General features: G+C 46.7%; 1 protein-coding gene across 1 annotated transcript in view; it reads left to right on the top strand.

Moving 5' to 3' along the window:
* The first annotated feature begins 6808 nt into the window (after window positions 1-6808).
* PAMR1 (peptidase domain containing associated with muscle regeneration 1) overlaps window positions 6809-17655 on the top strand; it is a 79323-nt gene continuing 68476 nt past the window's right edge. The window contains exon 1 of the mRNA XM_019975723.2: window positions 6809-7084. Within this exon, the coding sequence (XP_019831282.1) occupies window positions 7012-7084 (73 nt within the window). The 5' untranslated portion in view covers window positions 6809-7011. The remainder of the gene's footprint in view (window positions 7085-17655) is intronic.

Below are 17655 nucleotides of genomic sequence, written 5' to 3'. Positions count from 1 at the left end.
AGATGCAGTTTCAATCCTTGGTCCAGAAGATCCCCTGGAGGAGGAAATGGCAACCCACTCCAGTATTCTTGGTTGGAGAATCCCATAGACAGAGGAGCCTAGTGGGCTACAGTTCATGGGGTTGCAAAGAGTCAGACACGACTGAGTGACTGACACTTTTCACTTTCTTTCAAAGTGAGACTCAGAGGAGCCAATGGATTTGTCCAAGTTCACCCAGCCGGTAGGTAGTAGAGCCTTGGTTCCCCCTGGGACCTGGTGTCTTTTTCATGCCACCATACCCTACTGCCTTCCCTCGGAATTTTTCCATGTTTTGGTCCTTTCCCCACCCAAAATGGCTCAACTATATGTCAAAATGGCACAACTACATGTAACTCTTGAGTTAGTCACTTGGATTGGGGTCCCGGTTTTTGCCAGAGTTCTTTATAAAGCTTTGCAGCTCATGGCATAGCAGAAATTTTTATTTAAATTGAAGTTTACAAATAACACATATGAAAATCAAGAACTGGTTTCCCCAAGAGATTCAAGAGTGCAATGACCATGAAGGAAGGAAGCACGCCCTCTTTCAGCAAGTTCCATAAAGAATGACATAGAGCAAGAAGAATGTGGCCAAAGAAAGAACCACAGACTCACCTACCCGCTTGCCCAGCTCCCGGTGGAAAGGGAGTGGAGCTGAGCCAGCCCTGGAGGCACAACATCATTGCTTGTTGTGTAGGTGAACAGCCGGGATTCATTAGGGCTGGAGACTTCCATGGCGGGGCCAGTTAGAGCAGGCTCTGGTGGAAGGGCCCTTTGTCTTTCCCCCAGACCTACCCTTCTCCATCTCTGGCCCTGGGTGACTTGAACTTTGTGTTTCGTACAGCTGATAAAAACCAAACATAATGACCAGCAAGCAGTCTGGGATGCCTCTCGTAGGCTTACAGACGGGTCTCACCCTAGCTATTCCCTCTGGCTTGCCCTCAGTGGTCTCTGCTTAAGCTGCTGATCTAAAAAAGTTACAGCTTGGAGACTGGGGAGCTGTTGTCATTCACAAGACAGCCTCCACTGCGGTTTCTTTCCGTGTATTCACATGCAATCAGCCTCCCATGGCAGTGAAAAAGGTCCAGGTTTTTTAGAGTGCCTCATCCTTTCATGTGAAAATTAGTGGGGATTGTGACTTGTAATTAAATGGGTGGCCCGACTCCATCTACTCCAGCCAACTGTTGATTTCTGAGTGCTCATTATAAGAAGATAATTTTTAATTCCAGGTATCGTTCCGTGTTCCCTAGCATGGCACTTTGCCTCTTTTACATTCAGCCTTTCCAGTGATTTATTTCTCCCAGAAGTGGATGTAGAAAGTGAGGGCAGGAGGGGGAGAGAATCATAATAAAAATAGTGTTTTCTGAGTACTTAGGTAGGCTATAGTCCACGGGGTCGCTAACAGTCGGACACGACTGAGCGACTTCCCTTTCACTTTTCACTTTCATGCATTGGAGAAGGAAATGGCAACCCGCTCCAGTGTTCTTGCCTGGAGAATCCCAGGTCGGGGGAAACTGGTGGGCTGCCGTCTATGGGGTCACACAGAGTTGGACACGACTGAAAGACTTCCCTTTCCCTTAGTGTATTTTAGACACTGTTCTGAGCTCTTTACTCCAACCCCATAGGGGCAGGTACCATTATTCTCCTCACTTAGCAGATGAGAAAACTACAGCCATCACAGGTGAAATAACCTACCCAAGTGTACACAAGTAGTAGTGGTCCACCTGGATTCAGCACTAGGCAGTGTGAGCCACAGCAAGTGCTCTTAGACAAAAATAGAAAAAAAAAGGGAGTGGGAGGGAGGGTCCTAAAAATATCCGTCGTGCAGTTTATAGCCTAGACTCAATCACTGTATGTACCAAACCACTTTCCCCAAACCCAACAAATATGTGGTGAATTTTTCGATGTTAACTTGTGAAGATCAGTGATTCTAAAAAACCTGGATGTTTGCAGATCCCTATTGTTTGAGTGAACTCTGGGAGTTGGTGATGGACAGGGAGGCCTGGCATGCTGCAATTCATGGGGTTGCAAAGAGTTGGACACAACTGAGTGACTGAACTGAACTGAACTTACTGATGAAATTTTGAAGAAGGCAGTGACTTCCTCTTGCTCCAAAAACTGCCAGAAAAACTTGCATATCAATTCCAGAGGTTCAAAGGCCCTGCTAAAAGTCCTCCAGGTAGACCCCATGGAACCTGGGTCAAGAATCCTGATTTAGAACAACACTAAACTCTATCGATATGAAAAACTGAGTTAATGGAAAGAGAGGAAGCTAAACTTTCGTAGGAAAACTGAAATTTATGTAGGGTTGTATGACCTCAGACAAACTACCCACCTTTTTTGTATCATAGTTATCGCTTCCCTCTTCCTCTCCCAGTCCAAGCTAATTGTCAAGTTCAACAAGGTAATATGTGATCGCTGCTTTCAGTTCCCCAGAGGAACGTGCCCCACTCCTTTTTGAGAATTCCTTTCCAGGTTCCCTAGTCCTAGGAAATTTGCAAACCCAAATTAGTGACATTATTCCTGAGGGCGTTCCAATAATAGATGTGAAGGCCTGTTTCCAGTCCCCTAAGCCTGGAGCAGCAAAGACCTTTCAGTAGAGACTTCTTTAGAGAGTCACATGCATTAACTGGGGCCCCGCCCTCGTGGGCTAAATTGCTGTAGGGATGAAGCTGCTGGGTAGACTCGGAAGGTGTGTGTGTGTGTGTGTGTGTGTGTGTGTGTGTGTGTAGGTGAGGGGAGACAAGGGAAGAAGGAAGTGGCATTGTCAGCTAATGGGAGAAACAGATTCCTAAGAGGCTGTAATACTGAGGCAGGAGGTAGAAGCCTCCCTCACACCCCCCACCCCCCCAGGGTAACGTGATTGGAGATTCATCCCTAAGCACTGGAACTCCAAGAAGAGATGAGCAGAACAAATAAGGGAGGAGGCGGGGCCCTGCCCAGTCCACGTATTTCTTGCTCTCAAAGTCCGAAGACCTCCCCGATCACACATGTGCAGGATAGCTCCTTGGAGGTCAGAGGGGAGTGATGCTAACTAATGCCAAGCTACCCGTATGCCTTTTTGGTAAAATCCATCTAGGCTAAGAGATGCAGGCATGCACACACGTGGGAGGATCCTGAGATATACCAAGTATGGACTGTGAACCAGACAAATCAAAATGATTGGCTAAAGAAAACCCTGGAAGAAATACCCCATAAAAGTCATTCAAACTGCCACAAGGGCACGACTCAGTGACTCTCAGAGTCCCCTCGTGTGTCTATCCACACCTACTGTACTCTTTTTCCCTCTTAATAAACACTTTACTTATCTCACCACTTTCTATCTTTGAGGAAATTATTTTCTGCAAAGCCAAAGGGCCAGGGCCCTTGTCACTGACCGCTGATCTAGGAGCTAGGATCTGGTACTTTCACCGCCACACCCTGGCCTCAATCTCTGGCTGGGAACCCATGCCCTGCTCCAAACCATTGCAGGCTGAGGCCACCCGAGATCGTATCCTATGGTTACTTGGGAACCATGTCAACTCCTCCCTATTTCCATCACCAAAGGACTAGGGCTGAGTGACCAGCAAGAAAGTAAAACTCTCCTCTTCTAACCTCCTACCCAGCTGCCCTTTGGCACTTCCCCCACCCTCCCCTTTAAGGTTGTTTTTGGTGCCTGTTTTAACAAATTTCACTTTAATAGAGAAATTGAGGGTGAGGAAGAAGGCCCATACCATGGGATTTCCATGGGGTCAGTCTCAGACCGATAATACAGACAATGATGTATATTTATTGAGCATTTAAAATGAGCTTGACCCTGTGCTAAGGGCCTTATGTACATAATCTCATTAAATTCTCCAAATAGTCCACAAAGTATCTTTGGTTATTATTTTCATTTTACAGATGAGACAGTTGAGATTCAGAGAGTTGGTGGTGAATGGAGGATTTGACCGCTAGGTTCTTGCTCCCAGTCTTTTGGCTGCGGTGGGCCCCAGAAGCAGGGCTGGGTTTTAGGGATTTCCCCAAGTGGAGTCCCTTTGGCAGCGCTCCTGCACTCCTAGGCTGTCCTGAGTCCCAGGACTCTGCCTTCCCCAAGTTCCTCCCACAGTTTTCCCTTCAACTTCCATGGCTTGCTCCTCGCTCCAGGCTGTTCTCTCTAGCCAGGCCTTGGCCTCCTCCATCCCCTGTTCTGGACACCAGAAAGGCTTTTCTTCTAGGACTTTGCTTTAGGCCCCACACCTTCTGCTCCTAAACAGTCAGAGTCTTCCATTAACTATGGAATAAAATCCAAGCACATGACTACATGCTTTCTCTTTACCTTCTGTCTCCAAACTGTACAGAGTGTTTATCCTCTTGAGTTGGCTTTTGTTCTGAGATATGTGTGTGTGTGTGTTTGTATCAGTCAGTTCAGTTGCTCAGTCGTGTCTGACTCTTTGCGACCCCATGGACCACAGCACGCAAGGCTTCCTTGTCCATCAGAAACTCCTGGAGCTTACTCAAACTTATGTCCACCCTATTGGTGATGCCATCCAGCTATCTCATCCTCTGGCATCCCCTTCTCCTCCCGCCTTCAATCTTTCCCAGCATCAGGGTCTTTTCCAATGAGATTATATATATGTGTGTGTGTGTATAATCTCAAAACTGTTTAAAAGTCATTTTAATATTTGTTTATTTTATTTATTTGACTGCACGAGGTCTTAGTTGTGGCATGTGGGATCTCTAGTTGTGGGCATTTGAACTCTTAGTTGAAGCTAGTTCCCTGACCAGGGATCAAGCCCAGGCCCCCTGCGTTGAAAGCTTGGAGTCTTAGCCACTGGGCCACCAGGGAAGTCCCTAAAATTCATTTTTTAAAAATTTATTTATTTTTAGTTGGAGCATAATTGCTTTATAATATTGTGTTGGTTTCTGCTATACATCAGCCTGAATCAGCCATAGGGATACATATGTCCCCTCCCTCTTGAACTGCCCTCCCACCTCCCACCTGATCCCAACCCTCTAGGTTGTCACAGAGCATTGGGTTTGAGCTCCCTGCATCATATAGCAAATTCCAGCCGTCTATTTTACATATGGAATTGTATATGTTTCAAAGCTACTTGCTCTATTTGACCCACCCTCTTCTTCACTGTGTTCATAAGTCTGTTTTGTATGTCTCCATTCAGTTCAGTTCAGTTCAGTTGCTCAGTCGTGTCCGACTCCTTGCAACCCCATGAATTGCAGCGCGCCAGGCCTCCCTGTCCATCACCAACTCCCAGAGTTTACTCAAACTCATGTCCATCGAGTCGGTGATGCCATCCAGCCATCTCATCCTCTGTCGTCCCCTTCTCCTCCTGCCTCCAATCCCTCCCAGCATCAGGGTCTTCATCATGTCTTCATTACTGCCCTGCAAATAGGTCATCAGCACCATCTTTCTAGATTCCATATATATATGTGTGTGCATGTGTGTGTGTCTAAAATTCATTTTAATGGTTTACATTGCCATGGATCCTTTGAAGGAAGGATAATTAAAGGATAAAAGGATAAAGTATCCTTTAATTAAACATGTAAATAGTCATTTATTTCCCAGTGGCACTAGATGAACTCAGCCCTTTTTCTTAGAAAGACCTTCCCACTCCCTCCATGGATTGAGATCCTGCCTCTCTCAGGTCCCAGCTCAAGCTTCCCCAGTTCTGGGAAGCCTCCCAGTGCTGTAGGCCCGAATGATCACTCCTTCCAACCTCGGTTCTTCATCTGACCTGACAAACTGAGATCAAGCACGTCCTGAAACCCCAGTGCTTCTCTGAGTTAGACCTGGGTGTCAGTCCTACTCTGACAGTTCCAGCCAAGTGACCTTGAACAAGTCATTTCATCTCTGAGTGTTGGTTTCAGCATCCATACTACGGGGACAGTGCCATCTACTGTACACGGTGACTATAATGGCTAAATAAAACACTGCATACACAGAATTTTAAGAAGCAGTGTGCCTGCTGTCTGGGATTGTAGCTTCTGGACGCAAGCTGCTTGGGTTCAAGCCTGGCTCTGCCATTTACTTGGATGAGCTATTGAATTCTCATGCCTCAGTATTTCTCTCTGTAAGACTGAGATGACAGATGTATTATGAGGAATAAATGAGTTGATACATGTATGGTACTCAGTTGCCTGGCACAGAGAAATTGATCAAGAATGTCAGCTGTTATCTTGTAACACATCCTTCGTCTTCCCTTCAACATCTCATTTGCTATCTCCATACCTAGACTGAATGCCCTCACTACCGGGACAATGCCTGTGTGTTCTTTTATCCCTGAGCCCAGTACCCTGCCTGGCATGTGGGCAGGAGCTCTTTAAGCTGCTGAACTCACCATAAGGGGTACTGTGGGACCATGCAGAATACCCCCAGCAGCCTATAGAGGCAAAGGATAAGGTTTGCAGACTGTGAGCGCTGGGAGCAAACGCTGGGCAGGAAGGAGACTGGGGATACAGGTGGAGGGGGGAGGCGGGTTGACCGCTTTTCTCCCCCCATCTCCAGCTCACCCCCTCCCCCAAGGCCAGGCGTTTAATCTGGCGGACTCAGTGTGTGCAGTCAAAGCACCCACTAGACCTCCCATCCGGGCTGGAGGTGGGGGTGGGGCTTCAGACCTCACCTGCGGTGGGGGGACAGGGGGCCCAGCCCCGGCTACCTCCGCCCCCAATTCAGGGTCCTGCTGGCTTCTCCCCTGCCCTCACCGCCTCGGGGAGCCCAGCCGGACCTGGGCGGGCCTCCGTGCCCCGCAGCTTCCTTTCCAGCCACAGCCCGGGGCCTCCCCTCGTGGCCACACCTCCCCGGGCTCCGCAAGGGTTAAGGCGGCCGCGGAGAGGAGAGGTTTGGGCTGACGTCGCGCCGGCTGAAGGTGGTTCCCCTCGGATGAGGATGGGAGAGCCTGGCGAGCTGAAACCCGAGCTCCCGCTCAGCTGGGGCTTGGGGAGGTCCGCGTAGGAGCCGCCTGCCCGCCGGCCTCCCTCGGTCCCTCCCCAGCAGTCACTCCGGGCACCGCCGCGGGAACGATGGAGCTGGGCTGGTGGCCGCAGCTGGGGCTTGCTTTCCTGCAGCTCCTTCTCATCTCGTCCTTGCCAAGAGGTACTGTGGGTCGCATTCAGGACCCCCCAGGAGGGGACTTTTGTCTCCTGGGGTTAGTTAGGGGGCAGGAGCGAGGTGTCCCAAGAGAGGGTGCTGTGTGTCTGTGGGTGGTGGTGGTGAGCTTTCTTCTAGTGGGAATCTTGGGGGTTTGGCTGGTGGTGCTGAAGTGTCCCTCTTTCTAAGAACGTGACACCGTTTTTCTGCCATCGCAACTTGCGGGACTGAACTCCCTCAGGAAACGTACCAGCTTCAGTTTTATGTGCCTTTTTTTTTTTTTTTTCTTAAGCTTTTTAAAGCACAAAATTATCGCCGGGGTTCTACTCAGGCTCAGGTGCCCTCTCTGACATGCAAAAGCCAAATATCTACCTGGAAAAAGCCCCCTCCCAGGTGAGCTGGGAGGAAAGAGGTGAATAAGAGCAGGGCTTACAGCGAGGGTATTTGTCCTGAGCATCTGGTTGAGGAAATCTCACACCACAACCATTCAGAACAGATTCCCAGCAAGGGAGAGGTGCTCACTCAGCATATATACACTTCCTTTCCGATAAGGATGAGAAAGAAGAAGAAAAAGCCAGGGTGAAGAGTGCAAGTTGATTTGGGGGATGCGCAGAGTTTATTTAGAAAGAGCTGTGGCTTCTGTGTTTTTCACATGTCATTTTCTGAGCCACAAACCCCACGTCAGATAGGCTTCTGGGGCAAGTGAGGTTGAAACAAGACCCAGACAGAGCTCTTGGGAGCCTCTTGAGCCAGCAGAAGCAAGGGGAGAGCAGGCTTGTCCTGTGACTGCTCCTGGGCAAGCAGAGAAGGAGGACTTCTTAGGAGCATCTGTCCCTCTATGGCTAGAGAGCCAGGTGTCAGGAGGCAAGGTGAGACCTCAAGAGGTAAGATGCACAGGTGATAAAATAGGGCAGCTTTGTGAAGGAGCAGGGAGTGCATAAGCCTTTGTTACTCCCCACTGTGGGGGTTACCTGACACCTGTGCTGGTGACCTGACACCTTTGCTTTACTTAAGAAGTGGCTGCTTCGTTGCTGCATGGAGCTGGCAAGTGCCCAACAATGAAACAGAGGAAGTTGGGTGGTGAGGGTGTAGAAAGCCATCAGCTACTGTAGAAGGGAAGCCGGACCTTGGCACATGTCGCTTCATGGTGAACAAAAACCGAGATACATGAAAAGCACCCCCGCCCACTTTAGTCAATACTTTCCATCTACCTGCCAGCCCCAAGTGAAATCTTCCTTGGTGATTTACTCTCAAGCTGAAGAGTGTTTCATTTGAATTTTGCCTTATTGGTGTCTGAAACAGCCCAATAATGTAGGGAGAAGGAGCCCGGGAGGGTGGAGTCTGATAATCCTTTAACCCAGCCTCTTGCCTGGGGTTTAGTTGGTGGCTTTTCCTTGAGACATGTCCCTGTTCCACCTCTGCCTTTTGGAGCCGACCTTCCAGGGCACAGTGGCCCAAGCCCAGCTCCAGAGGAGCCGGCTTCCTCCTATAGTGCCAGGGCTCCCACGTGTAGTTTTCTTGTCCCCGCATCTCTTTTTCTAACGTGGCAGGTGAGATGGCTGAAACCCATAAAAGCTGAAAACTAAAGCTCAGCTGCCCCTTTTTCCTTGCCCAGGATCTGAAAAACCCGTTTATCCCTGACCTGAGAATCTCTTATACCTTTTACTCAGGAAAGAAAGCTGACTCTGGTAAAGAATCGCCTGCCAATGCAGGAGACAGGGGTTCAGTCCTTGGGTGGGGGAGATCCTCTGGAGAAGGAAATGGCAACCCAGTCCGGTAGTCTTGCCTGGTGAATTCCATGGACAGAGGAGCCTGGCGGGCTACAGTCTATGGGGTCATAAAGAGTCAGACGCGACTTAGAGACCAAAACAAAACCAACAACAACAAAAAAAGCCAAACAGAAAAGAAGAGCTTCAGGGAATGTGCATGGCGTCTGGGCAGCCAAGCTGCTGACTGAGCTGGAGAGCAAGGCTATTTCATTGTCTGTCAAACATTCACGTTTAAAGGGAGCACAGAGGGATGGAGTGGAGAAGGAAAATATTTCAAGTTGTGAGCGAGTGAGTCCACTCCCTGCTGGAATTCTGAATCTGGCCCCCGTCAAGGAAAGCTTAGCAGCATATTTCCTCTAATTACTTTTCTAAAAAGAGCATTTGATGAGATGTAAACACCCACTGGGATGGCACGGCAGACGGTTGTTGCTCATCGACTCGGGACACGTGTCTGAGGATGAGAATCCAAACATCAGGCCAAGTGATAATCCAACACAAACAGCATGTGAGGGGAGAAACCCAATTCCACTGACTTCACCAAACAGCAGTCGCTCTGCCAGCAGGATCCAGCCTAAAAGGAACAACTCATTGAAAAGATGTGACTCTGGGGAATGAAGCTTTCACATGAATAACTTCACAAGTGTTGCTTCCAACAGACATTAGCTGGTGGGGAGCGAGCATCCAGGCAACCGGGGAGGATAATTTGAAGCCCAGATATGCAGTGGGCAGGAGCAACAGTGGAGAGAGGGAATGTGGAAAGAAAGCAAGGGGGAAGGAGTGGCAAGAAAAATTAGATGTTGGTTTATAATGGGATGTGTTAGCAAATTCCAAGGAGAGAGCTATGAAAATTGGGCCTTCTTGGCAGAGCTAGATTTTTGTGGGGACTATGAAGAGGGTTTTCTCTTGATATATACTCTGAGAATTCCTAGCTTTTCCAACAGGGAAATAATTTGATGGTGGGATCATGGGTTTCAGGAGCTAGGAGTGACTGGAGAGATCATTTAGTCAGAGTACCTTAAAAGGCAGAGAGCGAGGGGAGTAAACCTCTGAGCATTTATGATGGGCTCAGTGCTTAAACTGAAGCAGGGTAGGTGCTGTTATTTCCCAGATGGGGTTTAGAGAGGGTCTGTGACCTATTCAAAGATACATTAGGCAAGGTTCCTGGAAAAGTGAAACATTTGATATAGCAATTCCACCTCTGGGAATAGACACAAAATAAATGAAAGCGGAAACTCCAGCAAATATTCATACACTCGTGTCCACTGCAGCGCTATTGCCAGCAGCCAAAAGGGAGAAACAACCCACGTATGGGTAAACAGAATGTGGGTCTATACACACAACGGAATACTATTCAGCCTTAAAAAGGAGTGAAGTTCTCAACGTGGATGAGCCTTGAAAACATGATGTGAAAGAAGCCAGACACAAAAAGATAAATACTGTATGATTCCATTTATGTGAGGTGCCTAGAGGAGTCAAATTCATAAAGGCAGAAAGTAGAACAATGGTTACCAGGGGCTGGAGGAGAAGGGATTGGAGACTTAGTGTTTAATGGGCTTAGAGTGTCAGTGATCTGATGATACATTCTGGAGATGTATAGCAGTGATTGTTACACAGGCCATTGGACTGTACACTTAAAGGTGATCAAAATGGTAAATCTGTGTTATTTACATTCTGCTGCAGAAATGATTCCCAGGTGGCGCTAGTGGTAAAGAACCCACCTGCCAGTGCAGGAGATACAAACAGATGCAGGTTCAGTCCCTGGGCCTGGAAGATCCCCTGGAGAAGGAAATGGCAACCCACTCCAGTATTCTTGCCTGGTGAATCCCATGGACAGAGGAGCCTGGCAGGCTACCGTCCATGGGGTCTCAAAGAGTTGGACATGACTGAAGTGACTTAGCACAGTACAGCAACATGATAAAAAGAAAACACAAGAAGGTTAGTGGAGCCTGGGGTGAGCCCAGACTGTCAGATTCCTGAGCTCAAGCTCACCTGGTACCTGGCTGAGAAACTCACACAGCTAACAGCCTCCTACAGTGATGCGCATGTAATCGTGGCACGGTCTCAGGACACACGTGGCAGGAGAGGGTCCTTGCTCTCTCCCATGTGGGTGGCGCTGTTGTGTCGTGGGGTGACTCTACAAAGAGGAAGACTATCGCATGGAAGGGCTGGCAGCCTTTGGGTAAAGGTCTTCAGAAGTATTCAGCAGTGCTTGAAAGGTTTTGAACCTGAATGCTTTGAGGTGGGCTGGGTCCTCTGTCTGGTCTGACACCCCACTTCTCAGTTCACAGGTGTCTTACCTGCTAGTCCCTGCTTGTATTTGCCTTATTGATCTCTGTTCTTGGGAGGGATGGGGGAGAAATGGGATGTGAAAGAGAGAAAGTGGAAAGCTGGGTGCTGAATGGGGAGAGGTACAAGTGAGCATTTTGCAGCGGACAGGAACATAAATGTATTTTCACTTGTGTGTGTTGTGGAACACAATCTCACCTCTATGACCACCAGTAAAATGTTTTATGAATGCCCTTGAGGGTGAGCTGTTGGTTGAAGTTGAGGGTGAGGTTGGGTGTTATATTTGGGTCAGTAAGCTGGGGACAAAGCACCTTTGGATCCAGAGGCAGAGATGACCTGGAGCATGTAAGTCCCTTAGAAATATCCAGAAGCCTTAGGGAGGGCTTTGGAATGCTACTGGCAGGGACTGTGGTTTTGACTTAAATTTATCTGCATCTGGGTTACCCTGGCTAGACAGCATCGGCTGAGATTATGGCGTCTCTTGGTGTCTGGAGGACCTAATGATTGGCCTTAAGTCAGAAAATTATTTCCATCTGCCCTCCTAGGGGTGGCCGATCCCGATGCAAGAGAAAACCTCTCTACCTGCCTTTTCTGAGCCTAGTTCTAGAAGCTGCAATTGATTTGGGGGGAAGGGTGCACATTTCAGTAGTAAATGAGGGAAAGTGATACCCTGCTCCTCCCCTCATGTGGGAAGACCTGTCACCCCCACTTTGTGGATATTTGAAAGTCACAAGAGCCCAGATCTCTCTCATTTTATTTTAAAGGGGAGGGAAAACCAGTGTTTATATTTTCTAATTCCTGAATTCCAGGGCAGAAGACCCCGAGGCCAGCTGGAGCTTTGAAAGCTACCAGATCAGTGGCAGAAAGTTATCAGATTTCAAGCCTGGTCTGTGTTTAAGGAGTTCTGTTTGACAATCATCCCAAGATCTGGGCCAAAGCATTAGGTTTATAATGGAGAGAAAGAAGTAAAATGCAGGAAAAGTCAAACTCCATATCTATGAACAAAACCACTCAGGGAAGGTAGAGAATTAGAGTTGGCTGGAGATATTTCTCTTAACCAATGGGACTTTCTACTACTCACTGCCCAGTGCTGTTCCTTTCGTTGTTCTCGGTTGCTATTTGTGATACAGACACAGAGCCTGTGTGGGTTGAGAGTGGAGTAAGGAGGGCTGCACATCAGATATTTCACCTGTAATGGTGGAAACACCAGTGGTGGAAGCCTCATACCTAAGGGACCAGATCCCAAATAATCTACTGGTATTTGTGGTAAATACCAGGCATTCTCCTATATGTTTTACATGTATTCATTCAATCCTCACAACATACCTAGAAGGTAAGTAGTTATTATCCCTAGTTTACATACTGAGAGGGAGGCACAGTACTTGCCCAGGTCGCAGAGCTGGACATCAGTGTTTTGAACCCAGTCTGACCCCATAATGCATGTACGGAAGCAGTAACACTGCTATAGTCAGTAGTGGTATAGAAGATCTACCAACTATGGTAGATCTTCTGTCTGTATTTTGGCCAAAACATAAGGAATCACAGTATTAGTAAAAAGTCCTGGTTATCCTGTGGATATTCCAAGAGCTGATATTCCCCAGCCCCTGAGTCAGTAAGGTCACATGCTCAGCACTGTGGAGGCCGAATGGATGTAAGTGACGAGGGAGAGACCTCAGCAGTCCCCGTGGGACCACGTGGAACCCAAGAGGAGCCATTTTCTAGAGGAAACAGGAATGTTAAGCAGATCACAAATCCCACTCATTTCTGGGTAGCTGTCCACAGGCACATGCATCTCATTATGATTAGACATGGGAAGTGAGAATTTCTTTGTCTCATGGTCAAATTTTATAATCAAAATCACGTTTCTGTTTGTGGAGTGACAGAGTTAAGGCTGAGACGTGCTTCATGCCTGGCCCTGAGACCGTGGAGCACTAGTCTTTTATGGATTTATTCTGTCAAAATCGTCAATGTGTAAATTCTTAGGTGATGGAACAGGAGTAGCAGGCCTGGCCTGAATAAGGGGAGGCATTTTTCTTTCTTCTTTTTTTGGCATAACACAGCTGATGGATATTGCAGGGGATGGAGATGCAGCCTCCCTCCATTAATACTGAGATGGATTTTAACCAGTTCATTCCAACCTTGAATGAGGATCTGCTGTCTTTTGAGTCTTTTGTTGAGTGGTTAAGAGAGCCCAAATGAAGACACATGTTTCTGTCACCCTTCTGCCTCTGGAGTTGGGGACATGCCTTTATCCCTGCAGTGTAGGCATCTTTATCACTGCCCTCTCCGAGACTCTGGTTGTTTCAGGGGGCTGAGTTAGTGGTTTGGCAGCGAGTGTCGGTAAGTAGAAGTCTGGTCAGTTGGTTTGGTGATTGGAAAACCAGGGCTGCTGCTGCCAGAACAGAGTGAGGAACACATTCAGGCAACTTTAGCTCATGGGGAGGTGCAGCAAGTGTCCTCATAAGCTGAATTTATGATTGGTTAAAATAAATTTCCATCTAGCTTAGTGGAAAACCACTGGGTGGAGGAGGGATGTTGGCCTGGTTTGCTTCAAATCAAATCATTTGAGAACTCTGGCGAACTGAAGTATCAGTTTTTCAAACCCAGTTCTGTGCCCATTTACTTCATAGGATTCCTTTGAAGATGATCAGTTAATCCCCTATATTGTGCGACCCCACTTTGGAAGTCAGTGGTGATGGTGGAGAACATCTAGGAAGCCCAGGACAAGTTGCCTGAGCTTAGCTTCTAGCTGGTAGCATCTATTCCCATGTTTTAATATACGACTTCCTCACCTGGGATGCAAGCAGAAGGGAGGGCTTGGCTGGTATAAAGAATCTTTATTGCCTTACTTCTTGTTTGGCTTTCTGCCTCCCACTGGGTGGTTGACTGCTTGCTTCTAAGTGATGTTCAGCCTCCTTTCTCTGCAAACCTGGCTCCCCTGGCCAATTCACTGGTGGAACAGAACAAGTGAATATTCAAGTCTTCATGGAAATGAGATACAAACTGTAAGACACAAAAAGCAAAATATATTTAGCAGTAATGGACCCAACTGGGGCTTCCCTTGTGGCTCAGTGGTATAGAATCCACCTGCCAATGCAGGAGACTCAAGTTTGATCCCTGGGTCAGGAAGATCTCCTGGAGGAGGAAATGGCAACCCACTTCAGTATTCTTTCCTGGGAAATCCCATGGACAGAGGAGCCTGGCAGGCTACAGGTCTTGGGGTCGCAAAGAGTCAGACACGATTGAGTGGCTAAACAACAACAGAAGTGGACCCAATGGATTCCCTGTAAAATAGACTCCTAAAGGTCATAGCAGGAGCCATTTCTAACAGCAGTCTTTGTCACAAATAACCTGACCCTGGAAATCACATATGCCTGATATGTCTGCATTCATATATTTATTCAACAAACTATCTAGAGATAGCAGGATGAATGAGACCAGTCCTTTTCCTAAAGACACTTGTAATCTGTTGAGAGAGGTCATGGTCTAGCCTGGTGTTTTCCAAAGTAGGTTTCATGAGATACTAATATTAAAGGATATTCAGCAGAAATAATAAAACCTAGGATGTCATGGTAAAATAAGTTTGGGGAATGTGGGAATTAACTTGGTACAAAGAATATTATAGGCTCAGCAAAGCCCTACAATAAAGCAAGCTATTACTAGCATTTAAAAGGTTGTTCAGCTGCAGAACCTCTTTTCATGTCAGACCTTATACCATCAGTGGATTTGGCACTCTATGGAACACAGTTTTTTTCAGGTCTCTTGTTCATAATGGATAAAACATTGAAGAATATCTCTCTCACCATTATGGAGGACAAGGTAAGAAGGGAATTTGAAAATCTATAAAATTGGAGCGTCTCTTCGGCCTTCTGCTGAGAGACAGGCAGGAAGTCTGTTGTCTGCTCACTTCACACTTGCTGAGTCGTTGAAAGAACCGTCGGGGTGATCCCGGCCCTGTTGTTGTGATAAAAGTCCTCACCAGCATCGACCTGCGTAGTTCACCAAGAAAGCTTATTCTTGACCTACAAGGTGCTCACAGTAATGTGATTGCCCTGGGATCATTGGGTGGAATGAGGTGTGACTCTGATTAAGGTGCACGTGGTGATGTGACAGTCCCAGGGAGTGGTAAGAGCTGTGACTTGAGTTCCCCACTTAGGTTGTAACCTTGGTGACAGTTACACTGTCCCCACCTCAAAAATGAGGAGAATATTCGAGCATCCTTCTAGCTCCTGGGAACATTGAGTTCAAGATCCAAGTCCATTCATTAACCTCCCCCCATCTCAACACACATGTTGCTTTGTCTCCAATCTTTTCTTATTTACCCTCCTGTCTGCTAGTTTGGGTATAGCTCAGGCACCATGATCCTGATTTTTACAACCCGGAAGCGGTCTGGGCTGTTTACACTGGTGCTGTATCCCATAGAGACAGCACGTGAGTTTGAGCTGTTCATCAACCCCTTGTTTGCTGTTTCTGGGAACAGCTTTATTCCTCCCTTTCCTAAATATTGTTCTTGTTGGCATGCAACACAGTTTCTCCCTTAGCCCTCCCGTTGCCTGCCTCCTGTCTCTGCCCAGACTTGTTTCAGATTGGATGACTACAGTGGCAATGGATAAGGAATGAAGCAGCTCTTCCTTTTAAGGGTTTTCTGCCCAATCCATAGCCTTCTCAGCAAAGATTTAGCTCTTCCTGGCCATTGTATGTATTTCGTTTTTGCTGCTGATATCTTAGTATGGATGTGTTCAAGTTTGAATATACATGCATACAGAAAAATAAAAGTATAGGTATGGTTGTTGTTGTTCAGTTGCTCAGTTGTGTCTGACTCTTTGTGACCCCATGGACTGCAGCACACCAGGCTTCCCTGTCCTTCACTGTCTCCTGGAGCTTGCTCAAACTCATGTCCATTGAGTCGATGATGCCATCCAACCATCTTATCATCTGTCGTCCCCTTCTCCTCCTGCTTTCAATCTTTCCCAGCATCAGGATCTTTTCCAATGTGTCAGCTCTGAGCATCAGGTGGCCAAAGTATTGGAGCTTCAGCTTCAGCATCAGTCTTTCCGATGAATATTCAGGATTGATTTCCTTTAGGAAATAGATATAGTTATGTATACACTTATGTGTGTATATGGATGGATATGTATAAACATGGGGTGTAGAGTATTATGGTTTAAAACATGGGCCAGAGTTTGAATCCTGCCTCCATCATTTGTGGCTCTTTTCTTGAAAAATTACTTAACCTCTTTCATGTGGCCTTACAACCTTCCAACCTGTACACTGAGAATAATAGTGTCTTTATTTGAGTTTGAGAAGGGAATAGCGACCCACTTCGGTATTCCTGCCTGGAGAATTCCATGGACAGAGGAGCCTGGGGGGCTGCAGTCCATGGCTTTGCAAAGAGTTGGACATGACTGAGCGACTAACACACACACATGAGATAACCTATTTACTTTTAAATTATTATTGGGATATAGTTGATTTATTATTGTTTTTTTTAATTTATTTTCATTTGGAGTATAATTGCTTTACAATGTCATGTTGGTTTCTGCTCTATAACAGCATGAATCGCTATATGTGTACTTATGCCCTGTCCCTCTTGAGCCTCACTTCACCTTCCCCATCCCATCCCTCTAGGTAATCACAGAGCACTGAGCTGAGCTCCCTGTGCTATATAGCAGGCTCTGGAATAGCACTGAGCCATAAAAAGGAATAAATTGAGTCATTTGTAATGATGTAGATGAACCTAGAGTCTGTCATACAGAGTGAAGTGAAGTTAGAAAGAGAAAACCAACTACAGTTGATTTATAATGTGTTAGCTTCAGGTGGACAGCAAAATGAATCTGCTACACATGTACACATATCCACTCTTTTTTAGATTTTTTCCCCATATAGGCCATTACAGAGTGTTGACTAGAGTTCCCTGTGATATAGAGAAGGTCCTTTTTAGTTATCCATTTTATATATAGTAGTGTCTATGTGTCAATCCCAATCTTTGATTTATCCCTCCCTTCCAATTTACCCTCCCTCCTCCTTACCCTTTAGTGACCATAAGTTTATTTTCTACATCTGTAATTCTATTTTGTAGATCAATTCATTTGTCACCTTGTTCTTAGTTTCTACATATAAGTGATATCATATGGTATTTGTCTTTCTCTATCTGGCTTACTTCATTCAGTGTGACAATATCTCGGTGGTCCAGTGGTTAAGACTGAGCTTTCACTGCAGGGGGTGAGGGTTCGATCCCTGGTTGAGGAACTAAGATCCTGCATGCCACATGGCATGGCCAAAAAAAAAAAAAAAAAAAGAGAGAGAGAGAGCCTATTCAGTATAATGCTTTGCAAAAAGGAGTACTCAGGAAATTAAAGTCATCTTCTGCTCTTCTCTTTTCTAGTATTTTTCCCACTAGCACAGAAGGAATTAAGAAAGAGAAGTATTGGGTATTCTGTCTTTAGTAGGCTGGAATTTACATGGTCCTTTTCAGGCTCACTTCATCTTGGTGCACAGTCCTATCCTAGTCATCTGTCACCT

Source organism: Bos indicus, chromosome 15, assembly GCF_029378745.1.
Source record: "Bos indicus isolate NIAB-ARS_2022 breed Sahiwal x Tharparkar chromosome 15, NIAB-ARS_B.indTharparkar_mat_pri_1.0, whole genome shotgun sequence".
In the NCBI taxonomy this organism is placed as follows: Eukaryota; Metazoa; Chordata; class Mammalia; order Artiodactyla; family Bovidae; genus Bos; species Bos indicus.
The sequence above is the reverse complement of the archived record's forward strand: the minus strand, read 5'-3'. Positions and strand labels throughout refer to the sequence as shown.